This window comes from Monodelphis domestica, chromosome 1 (genome assembly GCF_027887165.1).
Source record: "Monodelphis domestica isolate mMonDom1 chromosome 1, mMonDom1.pri, whole genome shotgun sequence".
Lineage (NCBI taxonomy): Eukaryota > Metazoa > Chordata > Mammalia > Didelphimorphia > Didelphidae > Monodelphis > Monodelphis domestica.
Genome location: NC_077227.1, coordinates 55517272 through 55543860, shown reverse-complemented (window position 1 = coordinate 55543860; position 26589 = coordinate 55517272). Strand labels below are relative to the sequence as shown.

The following is a 26589-nucleotide window of genomic DNA, read 5'->3' as shown; positions in this document are numbered from 1 at the left end:
AGTTGGCATCTCATTTATCAAGATGTTTCTTATTTCTAATGCTCACTATATCTAGCACAAGTAGAGAATCTAAAAATAAGGGATGCATTATAGTATAGTTGGAGATCTGGGAATAAAAGGACTCCTTCCTTCACATTTTTTCCCCACAATTTCCCTTGATTTTTGTTCTACCAAATGAACTTTGTTTTGCTTTTTTCTAATTCAGTAAAATAGCTTTATGATAGTTGAATGGGTATGGCACTACATAAGTAAATTAATTTGGGTAGGATTGTAATTTTTTTAAAGATAGCCTAGATAATTTTATTAAGTCACGTTCCTCCTGCCAAGGGTTTTCGGCCTCCCTCACAAAAGCCGATTCTGATTCCCCTCACTCTTCCTGATCTTCTTTACCAAGATCCCTCACCTGGTCCTGTTCCTGCCTCCAGCCATCTCGTTCTCCTGATCCAGGCCCCCACACAAGCCCAAGCAACTCTACCAAGCAACTCTACTCCAGATCTTCGAATTCCAAGCCAGATTGCCCCCGACCCAGCCCTAAGACCAAGGCCCCTGGTATCTGTCTTCAGAATCACAAAACACCTGATAAAAACTGGGGTGTTCCTTTCTTAGCCTACAATTAGCCTTCACATGTCAGGGGACCTCAGGTGGGGGGAAGAAGGGAGAGAATGAGGAAACTTTTCCAAACAGGAAGTTGATTACAAGCATGGTGTATTTCAAAGGATTTTTTTGATTGCACTGATCCTTTTGCTTATTTTACCTGAGATTCAGGGGAGAAATTCATCTCCCTACAACTCTATGACATTTGACCTTGAGATTCAGGGGAGAAATTCATTTCCCTGCAACTCTTTGATATTTGGGCCTACCCAATTTGAGATTCCTAAAACCCATGTTCTTCCTCGATATGGGGAATTCCACAGTACTGACAAAAGGAATCTCAAAGGATTAAAAAACCAAACAAACAAAAAACGAACTTTAAAGAGACTGGAGGTTATATTTTAAAGACTTATAACTCCAGTGTTTTATAAAAATCTCTGTATTTTATTGTATTTTTCTGATTATTTTAAGATTTAATTTTGTGGTTTTAAGTTCATATATTAAAGTATGCAATACTATTCTGTTACACTGAATCATTTTAATGTACTGAATTTTCACTATGGTTATATTCTGTTACTTTTCTATAACTATACTGAACAAACATTATTGAACAAGCCCATTTCTGAATAAGTGTATTTTAACTTTGTAAACTGTCACACACAGAATGGACTTCATCAAAACTGGTTACAATGGTATAACAACCTTTGGAAAATTTAATGAGTTAAATATCTCAAATAGATTTTAAGGGTCTTTAGACATGATTTTTAGATTTTTTTTTCAACAACATTGATCATTTTGCCTGCCTCTCTAACAAGAGGTAATATCAAAATTAGTAGCTAAAGTGAAATACAATTATAATCCCCACATCCCAATTTATAAAAATGTGAAAGTTTGGGAAATCATAGTCTCCGAACAAAGTTAATCCCAGGCATGGGACCGTTGGATGGCTCCCAAATAAGGGAATATCTCTCATTTCTAACTCTTCAGCTCACATTACTTCTACCAAAACAATCTAGATTTCTTGATGATGTTCTAGTCACAAATAAGTTTTACTTTGTTTTTGTATTTGCCAAGGTTTAAGATTAATTTTAAAAAATTGAAAATACTGCACTGTCAGGATTGCATCACAAAATGTGATGGAACATTATTTAAATGATTAACTAACCTGGGCCACTTTAATAGAATTCTGCGTAGAACCACCAGCATGATATTCCACGTCGAACTTTTTCACAAGTTCTTCAAACCTATTTTAAAAAAGACACAGAAAAAAAATCCCCTTAAATTAGGTTCTTCAAATTATCTAAGTTGAAATCTGGATTAGAAATTAACAAAATCATGCAATTGGAATCTGTTTAAATCTGGTAGAAAAGATACTATCAGTTGATATATTCAGAAAGTTTATCAGATTGATATAGTTAACAATGAGTTAAAATGAGTATTGAACAATATAAATACTTTATCACTTAGTTAGCTAATCAAAATTCATTAAGTTTGTAGAGTTTGTACATTAATTCACTGCTTATGGTTACCCTAAATTAAGCAAGGTTGGTTTTGTGGTTGTAGATTTGACATCTAAGAATAAAGGTTTAGTGAGAATGAAGTACTTATTCAAGGCTAGAATTAAGTGATAAAAGATGGCATTAGAAACAAGAATTATAAACACTAATTTAATGCTCAAAAGCTAGAGTTCTCCCTAAGGATGTCTAAGATCTTTTCAGGATTTATGGAACGTCAAAACTATTTCATAATATTATGCGGACATTTAAACTTCTAACATGTTTAGTATCCATAGAGAAAACCAATATAAACAAAATCTCTTCAAAAAGGGGGTCCTCAATATTTTAAAAACCCTTTCCTTCTATCCAAGTATCAACTCTAAGACAAAAGTACAAAGGTTAGGCAATGGGTATTAAGCGACTTGGCCAAACAGAGATATGCATGTCAGAGGCCATATTTGAACCAAGGTCCTGCTGACTCCATTCCCAGAATTCTATTCCCTGTGCTATCTAATTGCCCCCTGATCCTCAATATTTTAAAGACGATAAAGGGAATCTGAGACTAAAGTATAAAAATTATTGCTATGGTGAGAAAAGAGGTATAAGAATGATGAAAGTGACGCTGGATTTGGCAACAGAAATTATTTTCTAATATTTTGAAAGAAAGCTAAATTGCAATGTATCAGGGAATGTTTGGTCTGTAGTGGAGTGGGTTTGGGAAGTGAGAGGGGGAATCTTTAAGTATGCTCAAATCCTAGGTTTAAAATCGTTTGGGGAAATTTTAAGGGAAAAAACTCGTCAACACCCTAAATCAAGAAAACAGATCTTTTGGAGAAGGTACCCTAAGGAATCCTGAGGTAATCACATACCCCATCAGAAGATCTGGAGTGAATTTTGGGATATAATGAACTAAAATGGATTGAACATATCATTTATTCTGAATGTAAATTCTAATGCCAAAGGGAGAGAATATCCTAATTGGCATTTTATCAATGCCTCTATCAATATTTTTTTGTTTCATTTCTCATTTCTTTTATCCACATATTATTATACTTTCCCCTTCTAGTGAGAGAATTTTTAGAAATACAAGCTGGTTAAGTGAAATGAGTCACTGGGGAGACAAGGCATTTTAATCTCCTCAAAGCCTCAATTGAAGACATTTAAATATGTTCTTCTCCCAAAAGAATCACAGGGAGGATTGAGTAATGGGAACCCATACCTTCCCATCCTTTCCATTCCATTTGCATGCCTAAGTCTATAACGTGAACACTCCAAACAGGTCACAGGTGAAGAGTCTTAAGTACACGGTTCAGAACTAAAGGTTATGGGTATGGGTCAAAAGAGAGTATAAAAAAGGAGTGGAAGGGGTTACTTGCTCTCTCCTTTTCCTTGGACAGTAGAGGTGGAGGAACATGACTGAGAGAGACAGCCATGTGGAGAAACATGTGGTCAGACTTAGGCCTTAATCTCTACCTATTTGCTTACTCTTATTTCAAGTGATTATTAATAAACTCCATAGAAACTAAGAACTTAGAAAATGTCTGCCTCTAACTACGGGAGTCCAGATAGATCATTTGGCTGCTAAGTGCTCAGAACAAGTACTAATCACAATTATCCTGGAGAGAGATTGACTCTCTCGGAATTGCCTTCACTAATAAAATCTTAGGTAAAGATAAAAAATAAGATTAAATTAAATAAATCAATAGATAAGATAGATAAAAAATTAGAAGTGGGGAAAATATTTTAAATTTCAGGCTATTACCTAATGATGAGTCCGAAAGAATCTAATAAGAACCATCAAAATGAAAGCTATGAATTAGTGAATGTGAAATGTGAAAAGGCATTGAAAAGAATTCCATAGATGGATATTTAAAATATACAAAAATAACACAGTGATAGAAACAATTCATCTGCAATATACCTTTTATTTCTTATTTCACAATGATCAAGTCATGTACTCTGAGAACTCAAGTACCATTGATTCATTAAGTATCTGTAATCAAATTCTTAGACTGATATTTGCAATCTCCAAAAATTATTTGCAAAGCCAATTAATTCATTTCTCACATTTAGGGTTTCAATATATTTCCCCACAAGTAATATTTCAATACACATAATAAAGTAAGACAAGATTCCTAAAACTAGGGGGCAGTAGGGTGGCTTAGTTGATTGAACATCAGGAGAGAAGAAGGGATGTCCTGGTTTCAAATCTTAGCTGAGTGACTCTGAGCAATTCACATTAACACCCACTGCCTAGTCCTTACCATTCTCTTCAGTCTTAGAACCAATACACAGTATATAGATTCTAAGATGGAAGATAAAATTTTAAAAGAAAAAAATGATTGAAACTAGAAACCTTCTTTCATTAATGAAGCCTAGGTTATATCTAGAATCTCACTTTGCTTCTTCTCTTTTATAAAAACTATGATGACCTAACTCATTAGGAACCTCAAAATCATGTCTAATATACATAATGGGGATGACAATATGTGCTGGATCAGTAATCTAGCAAGGTATTCCTACTATGCAGACAAAAGTATCAAAAAAAAAAAACACTGTGAGAGGCCATTAAATGTTTATTTATTTTGAAAAAAAAATCAGTATTCCAAGTGGTTGAATAATTCAGCAAATCAAGTTTTATTTTTAGAGGTATGAAAAAAACCCCAACAACATAAGATTATTGTTCAGCTTAAGGAGTTGGACATCCTGATACAATACATTCAAGGCTGTGCAGGTGATGACTCCATTTTTTATGCTGCATTAGACAATAATTAAGGCATTCAAATTCTGTCACTGCTTTACTCAAAATTTAAGTACAATGAGAAAAAATTCTTTTAAAACAAAGGGGACAAATTATTTAGGATTCTAAGATATTTAAAACAAGAGAAAATGGAATCTATGAACAAAGTTTATTTCTGGGGAAAGTGCTTTAGTGCTACAGTACTTTCAAGGATATTAGAAAAAATTCTACTAACTTTAAAAGGGCAATTTCCCAAATCATAATAATCACCTGTTAAAACACCACGAAACCTTGTGAACTAACTCTTTGGAATGTCTAAGCATGAAAATACAGGTATTTTGTTGAAGACATTCAATTCCTTGCTCAGTTATACATTTAAAGAAATCGTGATAAAATTAAAAGAAAATCACATTAGAAATTTGGGAAGGGAATGATGATTTAATTTGAACAATTCTAGAAGAATAAGGAACACATTACCTATCAGATATACAGATAGAAGAATTTGTCAATAAACAAAAAGAATATTGTGAAATTAAAAATTAATAATTTTGAATACATAAAAAATTTTAAAGACTTAGAACAAATGAAATGCATATAGCCAAGATTAAGATGAGGAAATCAGTTAGATTGGGAGAATTTTTATAGACAGTTTCTCAGATACAGATATCATAACTTTGTCATTTGAGTTAGACACAATTTTGATTCTTTGAAAGATACTCTTGAAGTACATAAAAATACATATAAGATACAGAGACACAGCATCAGTGACATGATATGGTAAGGACAAAAATGATTTGTATATCAAGAAACAACTTAACGTCAGTACCATGCACAATTTTGCAAATAGAATCTTCCTTTATTTTTTCCTATTCAATTGAGAGTCTGAAACTGTAAGAAATATCTGAATGCCTTCCCAAGATATTCATCGACTAACTTCACCCATTCAAATTCATCACACAAACTGAGCAAGAAGCACTTTTTGACCTCTTCAGGTTTCATAGGTGATTTCTTTGGAAAAGGACTATTTATATTTGATGCATTTAATTGAGATCCTTCTATAGTACTTTTTCCCTTCCCTTCTCTCATTATTCAGATTTTTTTCAATGTCCTAATAACTTTCTTGATTTTTTTGTCCTTCCAATTTTTCCCCCTAAAAATATATTATTTCATATAGAGGAAATTTTAGTGATATAAAGATAAAATATATCAATCAAAAAAGGAAAACTTCAAAGAAAACTATATTAAAGAATATAACTTGAAAATGAAGGACAAATACCTCAACTATTTTCATTAATATGGATGAAATGACAAGGTGATTATCAAAATGATCGAGTTTGCGTATTGATATTTTAACTTGTAATATTATTTTGAACATAATTACTTTTAAAAGGTTCTTAAAATATAATAATAAGTAAATATTGTTGGGGGATCTAGGAAATAGTCAGACATTCTGAAAAGCAATTTGGAACTGTATCCCAAAAGTTACTAAACTGTCCATATACTTGAATGAGCTATGCCGTTGTTATTGAATCATTTTCAGTCATGTCTAACTCTTCATGATCCCATTTGGGATTTTCTTGATAAAGACAAGGGGAGTGCTTTGTCATCTCCTTCTCCAGCTTAATTTTACAGATGAGGAAACTATAGCAAAGCAAGCTTAAATGAATTCCCCAGGATCACATAGCTTGGTGGCTCAGTGGATACAGAGCCATACCTGAAGACAGGAGGTCCTGGGTTCAAATATGGTCTCAGACACTTCCTAGCTGTGTGGCCCTGGGCAAAGTCACTTAATGCCCATTGCCTAGCCCTTATCACTCTTTTTTGGGGTGTATGGGGTGCTCAGGGAGGGGTAGTATCTTTGGTATGGAGGGCTTGTCGTGCCCTCCTAGGGCAGCTCTCCAACCTCTGACCCCCACCTGACACCCAGCTCTCACTTGTGGCTCCCAGTAGCTGCTAGCATGCGGCAGCGGCCACACCCCAGGCAACGGCTTCGACAGGCCGGCTAAACCTTGTGAGGGTAGCCATCGGGTCAACGTCGACCCCTGGTGAACCAGGGCTTTGCTCACTCAGCATGTGAAGACTGCTTCGGCTGAACAGACGGAAGAAACCAATAAGAAGGTTCAACGGCTGAGATGGCAACGCAGCAAAGCACTGTGGAGTGCTGAGGGCATGTTGGAGCACAAAAGACAACACGGCCATCCAATGCAGCTGAGGAAGTCTCCAGGTGTAACGACTTTTCGTGCCACTGGACCCAGGCTTCCAACACCGAGAGAGTGGGACTGTCTCTGTGCATTGACTTTTCCACTTAAATTTCCTTCATGCACAAGTATCTTTGTGCACACTCATCTAGCCTAACCCCATACACCCTCTTCAAGAAGCAACTAGAACTTGCTGCCTCTGTCGGAAGCAGCTGGCGAACCCACATTCACCATGCCGCCACCATCTTTGAAGATGAGCGACGTCGACGTCTTGCAGCTACGCGTGAACGCCGACACCAGGCCACAACCGCACCTCCCGTAAAAACGGGCTTCCCATGCCCCATGTGTCACAGGCTTTTCCCCTCAGTCTTTGGACTCCAAAGCCACATGAGGGTACATCAATATATGATAATGCACAAAGACAATTGTCATTCTCGGTCACCGAGAGACTACTACTAAACTAAACTAAACATAGCTAGTAAGCCTCTGAGGGCAGATTTCAACTCGGGAAATGAGGCTTCCTAACTTAGGCACAGCACTCTATGCATTGTACTCCCTAGCTCCCCTTTATACTCTAAGAGAGAACAATGCACAAAATGAAGCTAAGAAGTATAATGTGGATTTCCATTACAGGAGAATAATGAGTAGAAAGAATAGTTACCTGAAAATCTGTGAAAGTTCAGAATAAAAGGTTTGGAGAAGAATGTAATATTTCACAATCCAGCCTTCCAATCAGAGGAGAGAGAAAACTAAGGGAGTTGAAATATGGTGATAAGATTTCAGGTTATCACCTTATTCTGGGGTAGGATGGGAGGGTCAGTCAGGTAAAGGAAAAAACAAGAAAAAGTAAACCTAGGAAAACTTTCAAAGGAGAGAAAATTGGGTGGAGGTCTAATGTCACAGAGGACTCTAAGAAAGATGAGATCTGAGAAAAGGTCATAGGATATGGCTATTAGGAAATTATAGGGAGAGCATACTTACTTGAGTAATAAGGATGTAAACCAGAACACAAGTGGCTGAAAAGTATGTAAGTGTAAAAGTGGGGGGGGGGGGGGGCAGTTGAGTAACAGAAGGACAGATCCATATACTTGTTCTTAAGCATTTCAAATATAAAATACACAGGCTGTCACTGCTAATGAGGTGTCACTTTAATTCATCACTAGAACTTCAATCACATAATCCAGTCGGTTAAAAAAATTCAAATTATGATTTAAACTATCTAAGAAAATGATAGAATAGATATGAAAGTGTTTATTTTTGTAATTCATTTTACTTAATGTATGAATTGTTGCAGTAGTACACTACCCTTCGGAAAGCAATTAAGAAAAAAGAACAAAATTACTCCACCTGCTTTCCCCAGATATCCACACTACTAATTATCTACCTTGTTGATGTCATATAATTTACCTCAATTGATGGCAAGTAGCTTAACTTAAAAAGGAGGGAAAATAGTAGCAAAAATAAAATTCTTGACAGGAGAGGGAGAGGGAGAGGGAGAAGGAGAAGGAGAAGGAGAAGGAGAAGGAGAAGGAGAAGGAGAAGGAGAAGGAGAAGGAGAAGGAGAAGGAGAAGGAGAAGGAGAAGGAGAAGGAGAAGGAGAAGGAGAAGGAGAAGGAGAAGGAGAAGGAGAAGGAGAAGGAGAAGGAGAAGGAGAAGGAGAGGGAGAGGGAGAGGGAGAGGGAGAGGGATAGGGAGAGAGAGAATAACTTAGAAGAAATTCTTGAAAATTATTGACTTACATTTTTAAGCTATTCAGAGACAGTTCTTAGAACACAGAATCCCAAAAGTAGCATTTTGCTTTTAATTCTGCAGTGGATATAAATATAACCAACAAGAAAAAAACCTTCAACTAAGCAAGTTATCAATTAGTAGAAAAGTTCTGAATCCACCTAGTCTAATCTAAATTTATTATAATTAAAATGAAAGAAAAATGAATTTTCAAAAAATAAAAAAGAATAAAACAAATTAAAATAAAAAGAATATATAAAAGAAAATAGAATAAAAAGAAATTAATAAAAATAGTGAAAAATAAAGACCTTAATGACAAAAAGAAAACAGTAACGAAGTTAAAATAGAATTCTGAAGGGGGAAAAAACCTGGGAAACGCTTAGTTCAAGCCCTTCATTTTTAGAATATTATAACTGGAGACCTATGACAACTGATTTGCCAATATCTATACAAATAAATGTGTGTTGGCGTTGCTATGTTTGGTGTTTGGAATCTCAGCCCTGTATTTTTCCCCCCATAAAAAAGGGGATCCTGAAAATAAGTCCTGAGTTTTCTCAGGTGATGAAACATCCATAAAAATACTGAATAAATAACTTACCTTTACCTTTATTTTAAAAAATCAATTACTAAATTGTTACAATAACAGAGATATATGTAAAATATCCCAGAAAAATATTTAAATATTTGAAATTATCTTGCATGAACATATAAATGGTCTATAGAATCTAGAAGGAAGAGTCACATAATTCAGGAGTTGAAAGGAATCACAGGGGTCATCTAGGTCAACATGTAATTTTTATAGCATATTCTTTCTACTTCAAGATCTACAAGAGAAAAGAATCTACCATCTCAAGGTGGCACAGTCTAATTCTGAGTAGGTCTAATTATTAAGATTTTCCCCCCTTGACATCAGACCTAAGTTTGTATCTTTAGAACTTTCATTTACTCCTGTTATACTCGACCTTCCAGGACCAACAAGAAAAAACCAAAACTTTTCTTTATATAATGGGCCTTTATATATCTGAAGGCAGACATTAGGTTTTCATTCGTCTCCCCCAAGTTTCCTTTTCTAAAAACTAAACTTCCCAATTTAGTTCAATCAATTTTCATATGACATAAAAAGAATTTTATGTGGCCTCTTATAGATATTCTCAAACTTTACAATATCTTTCTTAAATCCTTCTCAAATTAAAGCATCCACACCTAAAGACAATAATCCAGATGATGTCTAATAAGGGCAAATTTCCAAGGATTCCCTTTCTCTCCACTTCTTGAAGCTATGCTCCCTCTTAAAGAAGTCCAAAACTGCCTCTGTGTTTTCAGTTGCTATATCAATTTGAGCTTGCAATTTATTAAAAACCTACAGATATTGTAATCAGAAAAATTGTCTAACCATACCTCCCCTCATCTTGTACTAATGAAGTTGATTGTTTGGACCTCAAGACCTTAATAAATGAAAATGAATTTCATTCTAACAAATTCAGCTCAATACTGCAGACATTCAAGTTTTTAAATCTTAGATATTACAGTGTGTTTGCTGCCCCTCCAGCTTGGTATCACCTACAAACTGGATAAGTATGTCATTCTTTTCTTTATTCAAGTCACTGATATGGCATACAGGACAGGGACAAGCTAAGAATTGAAGTTACTGCAATGTACTGTAACATCCTGAGACTTCACCAAAAATCTTGCCAAAATTCAGAGACAATATTTACAATATTCTTATCTACTTGTTAGTAATAATGTCAAAACAGATGAATTTAAGCAAGATATGATAACTATTCTTGATGAAGCCATTTTGGTGCTTTACAATATTTATTTACTTATTACTAAATAAATATATACCAAATATATTTTTATTGGCCAATAAGACATTAAAGGAAAGAGATGAATGTTAAAGGAGTTGTGGTAAAATTGGGACACTAATGCATTGTTTATGAAACAAGAACTATAAGAACGGTATTCCAAAGAGATTAAAGAAAATAAAAAGGAGGAAAGACTTACTTGTACAAAAATATTTAAAGCAGTCCTGTTTATGGTGGAAAAGAATTGGAAATTGAGGTAATGTCCATCAATTGGGCTCTGACTAAACAAATTGCAGTATATGATGGTGATCGAATACTATTGTGCCATAAGAAATGGTTAACAGGATGACTTCAGAAAGAGTTGGAAAGACCTAAATGAATCAATGCAGAATGAAATAAGCAGAAGCAGAAACATATTCTACACAATAAACAATAATGTATGATGACCAACTGTGAAAGACAGTACAATGATTCAGGACAATTCTGAAGCACTTATGACAAAGTATGCCATCCACCTCCAAAGGAAGAACTCTTGGAGTCAGTATGTAGATCATATAACACTATTTTTTACTTTAATTTATTTTGATTTTGACTTCATATGAGAATTCTCTTACATAAAAAGGAAACAGGTTTTACACAATAATACATGTATAGCCCAGAAAAAAAAAAGATATAGCTAATATTATCAATATCAAGGGACACAGTAAAAAAAACATAATACCTCAATTGATCCTCACAACAATCCTAAGTAGAGAAGTGCTATTATTTTAAAAAAAGGAAATTAAAGCAGGAAAAAAACTTTTGCAGAGATAATTTTAGTCAGTGTCTAAAGTAGAATTTGAATTCAAGTCTATCTCACTCCAAGACAGTTAAACACAGTAGACAGAGCACAGGGTCTAGAGTCAGGAGACACAAGTTCAAATATGACTTTAGACACTTACTAGCTGTGTGACCCTGGGCAAGTTACTAAACCCAATTTATCTTAATTTCATTATCTGTAAAAACATCTGAAGAAAAAAAAATGTAAAACCACTGCAGTATCTATTTGTCTAGTCGGTTCAGGAAGAGTTGAACATGACTGAAGCAACTCAACAACCACTACTTTCTGAATCTAGGTCAAAAACTTAATTTACATCTAGCTCTGAAGGCAATTCTAGAGTTTACAGACTGTTCTTTTTTGGGGGGGTAGGGGGTGCTCACGTTCAGGGCTAACCCGAGACCCCTTTCATTTTCCATGCACTTTCAGATATCACTAACAGTGAACAGTAATTATATCTTCTTGCTAGAGAAAACAAGGCAAAATGAGACCACAGAGAATATAGCAACCCATGTGCCTATTTTCTAGGCTTCATATCTTGAAAGTTTTAAAGACTTAATCCTTCATGCATTAATAGCAATCTTTGATGGAAATACAAGAAGGGCAGAAGAATATCTGTCCATAGGTAATTTCCTAGAGCAGATAACAACTTTATGTCTCCACACTGACTAGAAAAGTTAAAGAATATAAAATGGCACTTTTTATTTGTTTATTTCTTTAAAAGCATTCAATCAGTAATCCCTCCTAATTATTCTGGATCATTGCACTGCTACTACTAGAAGTCCAATGCATTTGATTGTACCAAAGTCTCTGTGTACATTTTTCTCCTGCTTCTCCTCCTTTCACTCTGAATCAGTTCCAGGAGGTTGTTCCAGTTCCCATGGAATTCCTCTAGGTCACTATTCCTTTAAGCACAATAGTATTCCACCACCAACAGATACCATGTTCAGCCATTCCCCAACTGAAGGGCATCCCCTCATTTTCCAATTTTTTGCCACCACAAAGAGTGCAGCTATGAATATTCCTATACAAGTCGTTTTCCTTATTATCTCTTTGGTGTATAATCCCAGCAGTGCTTTGGCTGGTTCAAAGGGCAGGCAGTCTTTTTTTTTTTAAAACCCTTACCTTCCGTCTTGAAGTCAATACTGTGTATTGGCTCCAAGGCAGAAGAGTGGGAAGGGCTAGGCAATGGGGGTCAAGTGACTTGCCCAGGGTCACACAGCTGGGAAGTGGCTGAAGCCAGATGTGAACCTAGGACCTCCCATCTCTAGGACTGGTTCTCAATCCACTGTGCTAACCAGCTGCCCCCAGCAGGCAGTCTTTTAGTGCCCTTTGGGCATAGTTCCAAATTGTCCTCCAGAATGGTTGGATCAGTTTACAACTCCACCAGCAATGCATTAATGTCCCTACTTTGCCACATTCTCTCCAGCATTCATTACTTTCCTTTGCTGTCACGTTAGACAATCTGCTAGGTGTGAGGTGATACCTCAGAGTTGTTTTAATTTGCATTTCTCTGATTTTCATGTAGTAGCCAAATAAACATGAAAAATGGTACACCATGAAAAGAATAATGAACTGGAGGAATTCTGTGTGAACTAGAAAGACCTCCAGGAATTGATGCATAGTGAAAAGAGCAGAACCAGGAGAACAAACAGAGACTGATACACTGTGGTACAATAGAAAATAATGGACTTCTCTACTAGCAGCAAAGCAATGATCCAGGATATTTCTGAGGGATTTATGAGAAAGAATGCTATCCACATCCAGAGGAAAAAGTGTGGGAACAGAAACACAGAACAAAAGTAATTGCTTGATCACATGGGTCGGTGGAGATATGATTGGGGGATATAGACTCTAAATGATCACCCTAGTGCAAAAGATATGGAAATAGGTTTTCATCAAGGATACATGTAAAACCCAGTGGAATTGTGGGTCAGCTATAGGAGAGATTGGGGGTAGGGGAAGGAAAGAACATGACACTTGTAACCAATGGAAAATATTCTAAGTTGACTAATTAAAATTTTTTTAAAAATCTAATGAATAAAATAATTTGATCAGGACAAACAAAACATATTTGAAGACTCTCTTCAAACTATGACTTTTACATACAAACATACAGTGAAATTTTGTGAGATTCTTATAACATATGCCACTTTAGAAAATTGTGTTCAGTAATCTGAACACTGATATTTAAAAAAGGTATACAACAAGTCTACACTATGCTCACTTAAGATGTTTGTCAACATCAAGGAAGATATCCAGTAGAGTTCAAATGAAAAAGCTTAGTAATGATAGTGATGGTCCATTCACAGATGACAACATAATAACAACATGAACTGAAGGAATTATACAGCCTCCCCAGTGAAATCACAGAATTCTTCTGTGAAATCAGCTACACTAGAAAATTAAAAGAAAGGCACACTAAGTAGGGAGCACATATACTTAACAATGAAGGTGGATAAAGAATTTAGCCCAGAAATGAGTATTTGAAAGAGCTTTAAGTTGACTCAAAACCCATCTTACTAAAGATAAAAATTTTAAGTCAAGAAGGATACAAAGATAAACAACAAAAAATAGTTCCTGGCATTAAGAACCTTACATTTTACTAAAATGAAACAGTTATGTGACTATAAAATTTACTCATAACCTGATGCTCATGGTTCTGCAAGGTTCTAGGTTAAGACAGGTTAGGGCTACTCTTGGGAGTTGACCTAAAAAGGATACCTTCATCTGTACTCAGTGACTGCACTTGGGAGTTTATTTTCCTCAGTCCCAGAAAACATAAACAAGAGTGAGTTACAAGGTACTTAGGATGGATACAATAGCTCAACCTTAACAAATATATATTAGCCTCAGGAGTGGTATTATTTCATCCTATAGAAGATACAGAAGATACAAGGACTCCAAGGGGCAATAAACAGTCAGAAAATGCACACCTACCCTCCCTAAAAAAACCCCCATAAACATTATTTTCCCTCAGAAGGAAATGAAGTTGTAAATGCTATTAGGGCTCTACTGTTTTGAGAGTATCCTTAGCTCTTCTTCATAATCCTATTCGACTCATTCCACAATTTTAGGTCCTCCTATCACACCCTGAAGGCAAATATTCTTTGGAGCTTATAGGCAACCACATTCATTTTTGGATTTGTACTATTCAAATGAACCACTGCTAATAGCAGGTGTAACATAGTCTATACTTGGTATTTCAAAACCTCTCCATCATGTCATTCCATGTGTTTTCAGGTTAGGGGGTGGCTTATGTGAAACTGATTTTCTCCTTTCCCTAAAAAGTAAGATGCTTAGGAAAACTCCTTCCCTATATGGAAGGTTTGAATATCAAGTTCTCATACTTGAGATTAATTTGGAAGTTTCCCAAACTTCTAAAGATGGTGATTCCTAAGAAAATTCCCTTCTTCTCTTAGATTGTGTTGTCTAAAAAATGAACAATTAACACTGGCCATTAATTCTCCTTTTGAATCAAAAGGGAAAAAAATTATATTCATGTACTGGAAGACCAGTTGTCTCACAACCACCACACTTCCATCGCTGAACTCCTTAAATTTTCACTGGCCAATCCTCCTGCATGGTATGTCCTTTCTCATCTACTTCCTGGTTCCTTCAAGTTGCAATTTAAATTCCACCTTATATAACAAGCCTTGCCCCATCCTTCATAATTCTTAGCAAATTGTTAGCACAAATAAACACTTAAGAAATAGTCATTCATATTCTGTCTCTCTCACATTAATTCATCTGAAAATCACAAGGAGAAGCACAGCACGAATAACTATATTCATATTGCAATTAAAAAGACCAAAAATATTTATGGTCCCAAATGATTCAGATACAAATATGCTGCCAAGACAAACCCAGGAAATATAAAAACATACTTATAAAAAACTTTTCATACAAATAGTCAAATCTAAACAAGTAGAAAAATATTAATTGCTCATGGATTGGACAAGTTAATATTATTAAAATGATAATTCTATATAAATTAAATTCAATGCCATACCAATAAAAGTACCAAATAATTATTTTATACAACTAAAAAAATAATAAAAATTCATCTCGTAGAAAAAAAGGCCAAGAATATTAGGGGGGAAATAAAAAAAAATTGTGAAGGAAGATAGTCTAGCAGTACCAGATCTCAAACTGTACTATAAAGCAGCAATCATCAAAATATTCTATTACTAGGTAAGAAATAAAATGGCAAAGCAATGGAATAGTTTAAATATACAACAAATACTCTGGTACTGGCTGAGAAATAGAATGGTAGATCAAACAGATCAAATACATGACATATAGGAGTAAATGTCCTTAGCAAACTAGTGTTTTGTGAAGTTAGAATTAACTCTTCCTTTGTCTATTTTTAGTTAATTAAATAAAAAAACGTAAAGTACCCCTATTGAGTACCTTTACCTATAGGTTATATAGGTAAGGGGTGTATGGGGTGTTCAGGGAGGGGTAGTATCTCTGGTATGGAGGGCTTGTCATGCCCTCATAGGGCAGCTCTCCAGCCTCTGACCCCTACCTGACACCCAGCTCTCACTTGTGGCTCCCAGTAGCTGCCAGCATGCGGCAGCGGCCACACCCAGGGCAACAGCTTCGACAGGCCGGCTAAACCTTGTGAGGGTAGCCATTGACCCCTGGTGAACCAGGCTTTGCTCACCCAGCATGTGAAGACTGCTTTGGCTGAACAGACAGAAGAAACCAATAAGAAGGTTCAACGGCTGAGAGGGCGACGCAGCAAAGCACTGTGGAGTGCTCAGGGCTTGTTGGAGCACAAAAGACAACACAGAATGCAGCTGAGGAAGTCTCCAGGTGTAACGACTTTTCGTGCCACTGGACCCAGGCTTCCAATACCGAGAGAGTGGGACTGTCTCTGTGCATCGGCTTTTCCACTTTAATCTCCTTTACGTACAAGTGTTTTTGGATAGCAGGAGGTGGATCCCACAGACACTACCACCTGGGCAGTGCCAGGCAAATTGGGAGGCTGAGATTGGTTACCATGAAATGGGGGTGCAACAGGAAGTGACATTGAGAAAACAGATTTAAAAAGGCCAGCTTGAGGATTCATTCATCCATTCTGTGTTGGTGAGTCAGGATGAAGGGAGACTTGTCCTGACCTGATGCATTCTGCTCTGGAGAGGCTTGCTGGGTGAGTGACTGTGGCTGAATTAAAGAGACTTAAATTGTTGGATTTCTAAATAAAGACCAAGAATTTCAGACTGAGATGGAGACTTGAGGAAGCCCTTGCTGAGGGCTGAGAGGGACTTCACTGAATCAGCACTTAGATTGGTAGGCTAGTCAAAGCTCTGTCTCCTTCTTACATTTCCCACTTTCAATATAACTGCCTTGTGTTAAATGAAAGCTAACTGTCAGTTTTGACTTAAGGACTAATATTTTATGAATGGCAATCACAACATCACATTTATAACTCTCATACTGAGTCAAACCCAATATTAAATATTACAGTTTGATAAACCTAAAGACCCCAGCTTTTAGGACAAGCACTCACCATTTAACAAAATCTGCTTGGAAGGTTTGGAAAAGTGTTTGAAAAAGTAGCTATTGATCAATATCTCACACTCTAAAGCAAAATAAGGTCAAAATGCATATATGATTTAGATATTAAGGGTGATACCACAAGTAAATAGTGGGAACATAGAATAGTTTACTTGTCAGATCTATGCAGAAAGTAAGAATTCATGACCAAACAAACAACCATGAGTATTATAAGACATAAAATGAATTATTTTGATTATATAAGATCAAAAAGCTTTTGAACAAAGCCAATATAAACAAGATTAGAAGAAAAATAACAAAAGGGTGGGGGGGAAGGGTTCTTTAATGAATTTTTCTGAAAATGATGCAATTTCTCAAATGCATAAAAAATTAAATAAGATTTATAATATAAACTATTTCCCAACTGAAAGTTTATTTACAGTTTTATTTGGTCAAAAGATATGAACAAGCAATTTTCAGATGAAATAAAAGCTATCAATTATTATGAAAAAATATTCTAAATCTCTCCTGACTAGAAAAATGCCAATTAAAACAACTCTGAGGTACTACATCATACCTCTCATATTGGTGGAAATGACAGTAAAGTCAAGTGATGAATGTTGGAGGCGATATAGCAAAGCTAGGACACTAAAACATTGTTGGTGGAGTTGTAAATTGATCCAACCATTCTGGAGGGCAATTTGGAACTACGCCCAAAGGCAAGATAGATTCTATAATATCACAATCAGGGCTGTATCCCAAAAAAGGAGAAATTATGTAGTTGTATAAAAATACTTATTGCAACTCTTTTTCTGGTGGCAAAGAATTGGAAATTAAGGGAAGGTCTATCAATTTGGGAATAGCTAAACAAATTGTGGTATATGTTGGTGATGGAATATTACGGTGCTATAAAAAATGATAAACAGGACGACTGCAGAAGAAGCTGGAAAGACCTACACGAACTCACGCAGAATGAAACTCATGCAGAATGAAATAAGTAGAACTGGGAAAACAATGTATAGAGTAACAATAATACTGTAGGATGATCAACCATAAAAGACTCAGCTACTTTTAACAATATAATGATCCTTGCCAGTTCTGAAGGTCAAAGAATGCTATCCACCTCAACAGAAAGAACTGTTAAGAGTCAGAGTGCAGATCTAGTATGCTTTCATACTAGTTTATTTACATTTTTATTTGGGTTGTGCTCTTAAAACATTGATTTAAATGGAAATGTGTTTTCCATGCTAATTCATGGATGGCCCAAGTCAAATTGCTTACCATCTCTGAGTGTAGGGAGGGAAGAAAGGAAGGGAGACAGTTTGAATCTTATAATTTTGGAAAACGTATGTTGAAAATTATTACTACATATATTTGGTAAAATATCTTTGAATTTTTTACAAAAGACACAAATATTTAAAGACAAAGTGAAGACTAGAGAATCTATCTGGTAAGAAAAGAACTCTAAATATCATATACAAAAAACAGAGAGAACATTTTAAATTAAAGATTCAGTATAAAGGAGACATTTCCAAAAATTAGTGGGGTTCAAATCATTCTTCAGCAATTTACTGTTTATGAGATCATGGATATTTACTAACTCCATCACTGAGATGTAAAGTTTTTAAAAAGATTGAAAAGTTACAAAAACGGGTTTGTTATTAACAAAGAAAGTTTCAGATTAAGACAACTAAAGCCAAACGCCATCTATATTTGTCACAATTATTAAAGTAAGAGGAAGGTGGGAATTAGAGATGAAATTACCACACAGAAAAGTAAAAGAAAAGAGAACTAATATTCTAGTATATTATTTTTCAGGATATAATTTCTACTTAGGATAGAATGGAAGATTATGTTATTTCATCTGATTATCTTGGAACTTTTTCTCCCTATCTAAAATCACATCATATCCTGACAATATTGTTGGTTCTTTCATCAGAGATGGGAGGAAGGAGAACAAGGAAAGTGCTCAAAGATAAAATGTGAGAAACATAAGAATTACAAGAGCCAAATCTAAGTAATATGTCCTATCGTTGCTACCCTTTCCTAGAAAAAAATTCATTTTTCAATTCAATAGCAACTAAAACTCACTCCTACTTTCATGGTTTTCATGAAAATGAAACACATGAATTAGCACAAAGAAAAAGACCAAAAAATTTAGCTTTTTGCTTAAAGTTGCCACAATACAGAATTGTGCAAAAAAGTTTATGTATTTCAGAAAGATAGCAGATAGTATTTTGTTCAATATACTTGATTTGAATATTTGAATTGAAGCTGGGAAAAACATAGCTTTTCTAGGAAGTTATTTACTACTACAAATGAGGATTCTACATGAAGTTCTTCCTTGACCAGCTTATATAGGCAAACTGCAAATGAAAAAAGAGTCAGTAATTCTAAACACGTTATACTTATGAACACCAAATGTTAATATAGGAAAGAAGAAAATGCATAGGCAAATTGCAAGATTCATAGCTTTGAAATCTTTTACCACAAACATTAGTGAGGTTGAAAAAATGCACTTAAATGTCAGTTTGATAAAAGCCAAGAGTATTTCCCACATGTGTTTTATATTTAAGTATATTAAAACAAGATGGAAAAGTAACAGTCATTCAAAACTAAGGTTAAAATATCAGCTCTTAAGAACTGTGATTTAAAGACATTACTTTGACTTCTACCATTTGCAAGGTAACTTTATGAATATGTTCTGAAAAGTCTGCTATTCTAAATTCCTAGTGATTTTTGAAGATATGTTGACTCTTTTCCTAATATATAATAATCAAATTTAAAATATAAAATTAAGTAATCTAGAGGAAAATGAATTCTTCCTAAATATTTCCTAAGACCCAAGCATTAGATTTATAGTTTTCCTAGCTAAACAGAACATAGGCATGTCATATTAAACTAAGCTTTGTTATCGTATATGGGTTAATGGTTCATATTCACAGATAAAAGCACTTTATATTTGATCTGAAGCATTTAAATATGGCCTGGAGAAATAAATAAATGAATATTCATGTCAAAAGAAAAATAAAATGACCAAAAACAAAAAAACTGCTAACATAGTAAAACTGATAAACAAAAAACTGGTGGCAATACCATGTATTCTACTGGTAATCTTTCAATTACAAGAGAATGAAAAACAGGCCTACACAGTATAATCTGCTATTAGCACAGTGCCTGAAACATAACATGCCCTAAATAAATATCTGGTTTCTTCCTTCCTTCCTGTTGGAAGGATAATTCATCGTGGGAAGTTATGAAAATAAGTTATATAAAATTAGGGGAATTGACGCCTGGCAATCAGTATCACTGGAAAGAAGAGATCTACAGAACAATAAATCAATAATGATAGCATGGTTACAGATCTAGAGCGATATATCCTGAAAAATCAAGTCAAGTGTGTCTTACAAAGAATTGCAATACAATAAAGCTAGTGGAAGTGATAGAATCCCAGCTGAGCTATATACAATTCTAAAATATAATGTTATTAAAGAGCTACAATCAGTATGCCAATAAATTTGGAAAATATGGTAGTGACTACTAGATTGGAAAAGATCAGTTTAATACAATCCTAAAGAAGGAAAATGCTAATGAATGTTCAAATTACTGAAAAATTGTACTCATTTTATATGCCACCATGATTCTGCAAAATACACTTCATCAAAATGTAAACATAGAATTACCAGAAGACTAGCTTTCTTAGAGGCAGAGAAACTAGAGGCAAAATTGCCAATATTCACTAGATAATGGGAAAAAAGAAAAGGATTTATGAAAAATATCAACTTCTGCTTCATTAACTACACTAAATCTTTTGCCTATTAAAAAAAGGTGTCAAATCCTCAAAGACATGTGGGGACCACATCATCTTACTTGTCTCCTATGAAATCTGTTGCAGACCAAGAATCAACAATTGAAATGAAAAGTGGAACACCTGATTAGTTTAAGATTGGGAACTTTTAACAACAAGGCTATACATTAATCAGCTTATGTTTCTTATATGCAGAGTACACATCATATGAAATGCTGGGCTAGATGAAGAAAAATCCAGAAGTAAAGTTACCAGGAAAAAAAACAATAATCTCAGATATGCACTATCTACTATTGAGAAGAAAAACTACAGGAGTAGAAACACAGAAGAAAAACAACTGCCTGAGTACATGGGTCCAGGGGGATATGATTGGGGATGTAGACTCTAAATGATCACCCTAATTGATGCAAAAAAAAATTTATGCAAACATCAACATGGAAATAAGCTTTGATCAAGGACACAGGTAAAACCCAGTGGAATTATACATCAGCTACAGGAAGGGGTGACAAGAATATCATTCTTGTAACCAAGGAAAAATTTTCTAAATAGACTAATTAAATAAAATTTAAAAATTAGAAAATATGTAAGTGCATATGTTTTATACTTATAGAGAGCTTCTATATAGAATCTCTTCCAATAAAATCAAGGATAAAGAAGAATGTTCAATATCATATCTATTATTTTAGATAGTTCTAGAAAGGCTAGTTATAGAAGTAAAAGAAAAATAAATTGAATAAACAAGTAAAGAGGTAAATTTATCTATATTTGCCAAATGTTTCACTTGAAAAAATTCAAGAATCAATCAAAATTTCATTAAAATAACTTCAAGTGAACAAATAAAAAAATAAATGCACAAAAAATGAGGCTCTGTAATCTAGAAGACATATTTTTTTAAAAAGCTAATTTCTGATAACTACAAAGCTCATTAAAAAATCTATCAGAGCAAACTAAAGAGTGATGTTTATATGACTGAAAACACTCTTGCAGAAACAAATAATTAGAGAATTTAATAAGTGATAAAATATTTATTTAATGTTTCTCATGTGCAAATCATTGTGCTTGGACCAAGGGATACAAATAGAAAAGCCTGTCTCTACTCTCAAAACAGACAGCATATGTAGAATTAACCATTACTCTTTGTTGGATCATGCCAATATAATAAAAATGATGGTATCATCTATATAAATAGAGCTAGTGCCATACCCATCAAAAGGCTGAGGGCTTACTTTATAAAACAAAGTAAAATATTAATGAAATTCATGCAGAAAAACAAACAATCAAGGAATCTTTTTCCTTATTTTTAAAAAGAATGGTGGCTTTCTCATTCTTAATATATCTCATATTATATCTTGAAGTTACTACTTATATCACTGAAACTTGGTACGCATTTGAAAAAAAATGAAAACCTAATGAACAAATTTGGTAAAGGAATTAAAAGAAAGTTAACATTGCAACTTAGTGCTCATTTTTGGTTTTAATGAATCTATTGAGGAGGGACTGGAAAACAAGGAAACAGTTTGGAGGAATTTAGGATAGAACAATATCTCATAACCTATAACAGATTAAGTTGCAACTGGATGTGCAACCTATGTATAATCATATCATCAAAAAACCAAGACTGAAAAGAGAAGGTTTAGAAGAAATCATAGACAAAAGTTAGTAGAGATCATACAAGAAATAAGGAAATAATTCCAATTAAGTAAAATGAAAAAAACTTTTAAACATATACAAAACCAAAGCAACTACTTTAAGAGAAAATGTTAAATATGAGTATGACTATTTTTAGTGAATATCCCAAAGAAAGTTTCTTTTGTCATGGACTCTCAAGAACAAAACCTAAACCTAGAGCCATCCCTAAAAGAAAAGAGGTCAAATGATATGAACAGGAAATTTTCATAGTGAGAAATGCAAATTGTTAATAACCACACGAAAAAATGCTTCAACTCAAATAATAAGAATAATTAAAATTAAGATTATATTTAACCATGCAACCATGAAACTGGGAAAAGACATGCAATAAATGATGAAAGGACCCTAGGAATGCCAGAACACTATGGTATTAATCACAGAAAATTTCAGAAAATAATTTCTCACAATATTATAAAAGCATTAACACATAATACTCTCTGGATCTGTGATATTACCATTTTTGTATATATTTCAAAGATGTCAAAGACAGAATTTGCCTGCAGATTCTTAAAGAAAAATAACACTAAACTTCTATCAAATCCCACATCTCCTGGAGGAAAAAATGTAATTGTTTTATCGTATAAAAGGACAATATATTAAGAAATCTGCTTATCTTTCAATTTTTATCACTACATGTGGAAAATATTCACATTGGTTTACAACATACACTGCTATAATGATTGATACAATACATAAAAACATGAAATCTTAACAAGTCACCTAAACTCAAAACCTAGTTGTTATTCTGCAATTCTCAATCTCTATCAATTCCAATATTCAACCAATTGTCAAGTCTTGTCATTTGTACCTTTATAAACATCAGTCACTTTGTACCTCACATACATGTCTTTCTCTCTCCTCTTGACACCCCGCCCACTTCATCTCAAACCTGGACTACTGTAATAGCCTGCTGGCTGGTCACCCTGTCTCCAGGTTCTCCCCATTCTAATCCATACTCTAAACAGCTGTTGAAGTAGCCTTTCTAAAGCACAAACGCGAATATATACTCTACTACCACCACCAAACATTCAATAACCTTCAGTGATTTCTGATGATGTCCAGACCCAAATATAAAATCCTTTGCCTGGCTCTTTAAAGCTCTTAATAACCTGGATCCTTCCTGCCTTTTACTCCACTCTACCTTTCTCTAGGATCCAATAACATGAACTTCCTTATTCTTCCTCATACAAAACTCTCCATATCTCTCCTATTATGAAGATATTTATCGATTGTCTCCCTTGCCTGGGACCCTCAATGTCTTCGAGTTTCCCTGGCTTCTTTCAAATTTCAGCTAATGGCTTCCGCAAGAGGCCTCTTCTGTTTCTCCTTGATCTTAGTGACTTCCTCTGAGATAAGTTAGCTGACGAAGTAGATTCCACATAAACAGCACTATTGTACATTATTATAGGAATTTTTACATAACAATGTTAACATAATTTTCACGTTGATATATTTCATCTATAACTCCAACGTCCTGAAAGTCTATCAGAGTTGGAAATTTCTACCTTATAACTGGCCATGAAGCAGTATACACTAAAGCTCATATAAAAAACAACTGAGTATTTCTTGGGTGTTTTCATTCATCTTTTCCAATGCTAGAAGGGAAAAAAATCCCAAAGACAAAGAAACCACAAACTTTCTGAAGTCCGGGGATATCCCACATCCTTAAAATGTACCAATTAAAGAAAAGCCTGCAGGTTAAATTTTATATCTGTTCAAAAAGCAGAAGTACTTTAATTCTAACATCAGTAATTTTCACTATAATGTGTGAAGAAAAAAATGGCTTTTTTAACCTTACATTGGTAAAATATTTGAAGTTTTACAAAATATTTCCCCTCTACTTAAATAATGACATTTACAATTTTTAACAAAAGTGAAGCAAGTTGCTCATGGCCAACAAAATTTTGAGGTGAGAATACAACCTCCTGACTGAATTAAGCATGCTTTCCATCAGGCACCATGACTCCTTCAAATGGATTTTTTGAAAGCAAAGATAGAAGAACTAGATAGAAAAATAGACAAATTTAGTGAAATTCAACACTAATTATATAATAAGCATTGAACATTACAGTTAAGAAGTATAAACTCAACAATATTATAGTAAATCTCATCATTAGGTTGCAGTTGACACAAGCATCAAATTACTTTAGGTTATAGAAAAATTCTGAAATGTTGAAAATATAAAGACAACTATCAAATCATTTCCCACATTTTCAAATTTCAAACTCAAAACATCATCAAAACCAACATTATTGACAGAAGAGATAATCTTTTAAAAAGCAGAAAACAGAACTTAGAATTGCATGAAATGTATTATTTGTGATTTAAAATGAACTTCAAAAGCAGAATATATGGCCGAAATTATCATTGTTCAAAATGAATACTGACCTAATATAAAAACAAAATAAATTAAATGCACAGTCCTGTCATTCCAAATGTATTTTGAAAACTGTTTCAAGGCAAATATGCTTGTCTATAATTAAAATTTTTTATACTTCTTGTTGCCTTAGATGTTCTACACTGAAATCTAAACTACTGTTTATATATTTCCCCTTTTATTTCAAAGTTTATTACTCTTTATTCTCAAAGTGTTACCTTTGCAAAAACACATTTAAAACATTAGATTACATGTATATTAAAAGTACTACCATAACATGGGATCATTTACAAGTTTTTCGAAATGCTAATGCTAGAAAATATTAGTAGATAAAATATCAAAGCCCACAGAAGCTTGATCTCAAACTTATTAAATGTTCATTTACATACATGGGACAGGAAGGAAAGAATAAAAGCAGTAAACTACTTCTGATGTAGGGCTAACATCTATTTTTTCTTTTTCATTTTATTGTTGCATTTTGCGTTTTATACCACAATTAGGTGTGATCATTGATGTGCTCAATGTAATATAAACTAAAGAGAATTAGGCACCTATTGATCCAAGAATAGCTTTTAGAAAGAAAAAGAAATAGAAACTAAAGACCCCAAAGGACAAACCTGCCCAATTAGTAGGATCTGTGACTGAGAGCCAAAATGAGGAATTCTGGTAAAAAATTTGAAAACCCACTCACTTTAGCTTTTCCATGAACTCCTTGTGAGTCCAAGTGAATAGATTCTGTTATAACCCTGAAAAAGCAAGAGAAATAAAAGTGTTCATCTAAGTCAAGACTGCAGATGGAGTCTTTTTACTAGGCCAAAGACTGTCATCAATGGTAACCTGGCCAAAGTATTTTTAAAAGACTTTTTGGATATAAATAGCACTGGAAGGGGGTAAAATATTTCCATTCTATATTCTCATCTAATGCTTAAGACAAATACGATTTCCATTTTACATGAGATCTTACAACTTGAAATTTTAGTCAATTTTCCTCCCTTAAAGTCATTAGCAGTTGAGGGAACAAGTAAAGGCCTCTTTGTAGAAGGTGGAATTTCAGCTGATTATTAAAGCCAAGGAAGCTAAGGGGTAGAGGAGAGGGGGCAGAATATGCCAGAAATGGATACCAGCTGCTGCAAAAGGAAAAGATAAGAGATGGGTTGTATAAAGAACTCCTGGTCATCATCACCACCATCTTCACTAAAATTTATATAGCACCTACCATTGCCAGGTATTGTGCTAAGTACTTTACAAGTGTGGATCTTAATTGATCCTCACAAAAACCCTGGAAAGGAAGTGGTATTAGAATCTTCATTTTCCATAGAGAAACTGAGGCAAACCTAGTCAAGTGACTTGCCCAAGATCACACAGCTTGTAATCATCTGAAGATAGATTTGAACTCTGGCCTTCCTGACTCCAGACCCAGTGATCAATCCACAATATCACCTACCAACTTCAAGTTAAGCGAAATTAGATGGACTATAGAGTACCATGGAGGGAAGTAAGGTGCAAAAAAGAATTGAAAGGTAAGAAGGGGCTAGGCTAAGAGGTGTCAAAAAGTTTTCGGCAAAATGAGCTCCCTAAGCAGGAGAAGGTGGCTTGATTTCACTTATGTTTTTAGAAAATCACTATGGCTCCTGTGTATAGGATAGATTAGAGTAAGCCATGGGACAGGGAGATCAATCAGAAGGCAATTACAAATATTTGTAAGGAACTGATGACTTGGAACTAGGGTGATTATAAGTGAAAGGAACTTACATAACAGATATCGAATGCAAAATTTAAACTACAATAAGATGTTCAAAATTTAATCTCTTTAATCCTCTTCTACACTGACAGGC

At 34.4% G+C, this 26589-nt stretch overlaps 1 protein-coding gene across 2 annotated transcripts in view; it reads right to left on the bottom strand.

The window, feature by feature from the left end:
• Positions 1-26589, bottom strand: part of ADK (adenosine kinase) — a 645392-nt gene that overhangs the window by 408776 nt on the left and 210027 nt on the right. For both annotated transcript variants that reach the window (XM_007478433.2, XM_007478434.3), the window contains exon 4: positions 1757-1835. In XM_007478433.2, the coding sequence (XP_007478495.2) occupies positions 1757-1835 (79 nt within the window). The remainder of the gene's footprint in view (positions 1-1756; positions 1836-26589) is intronic.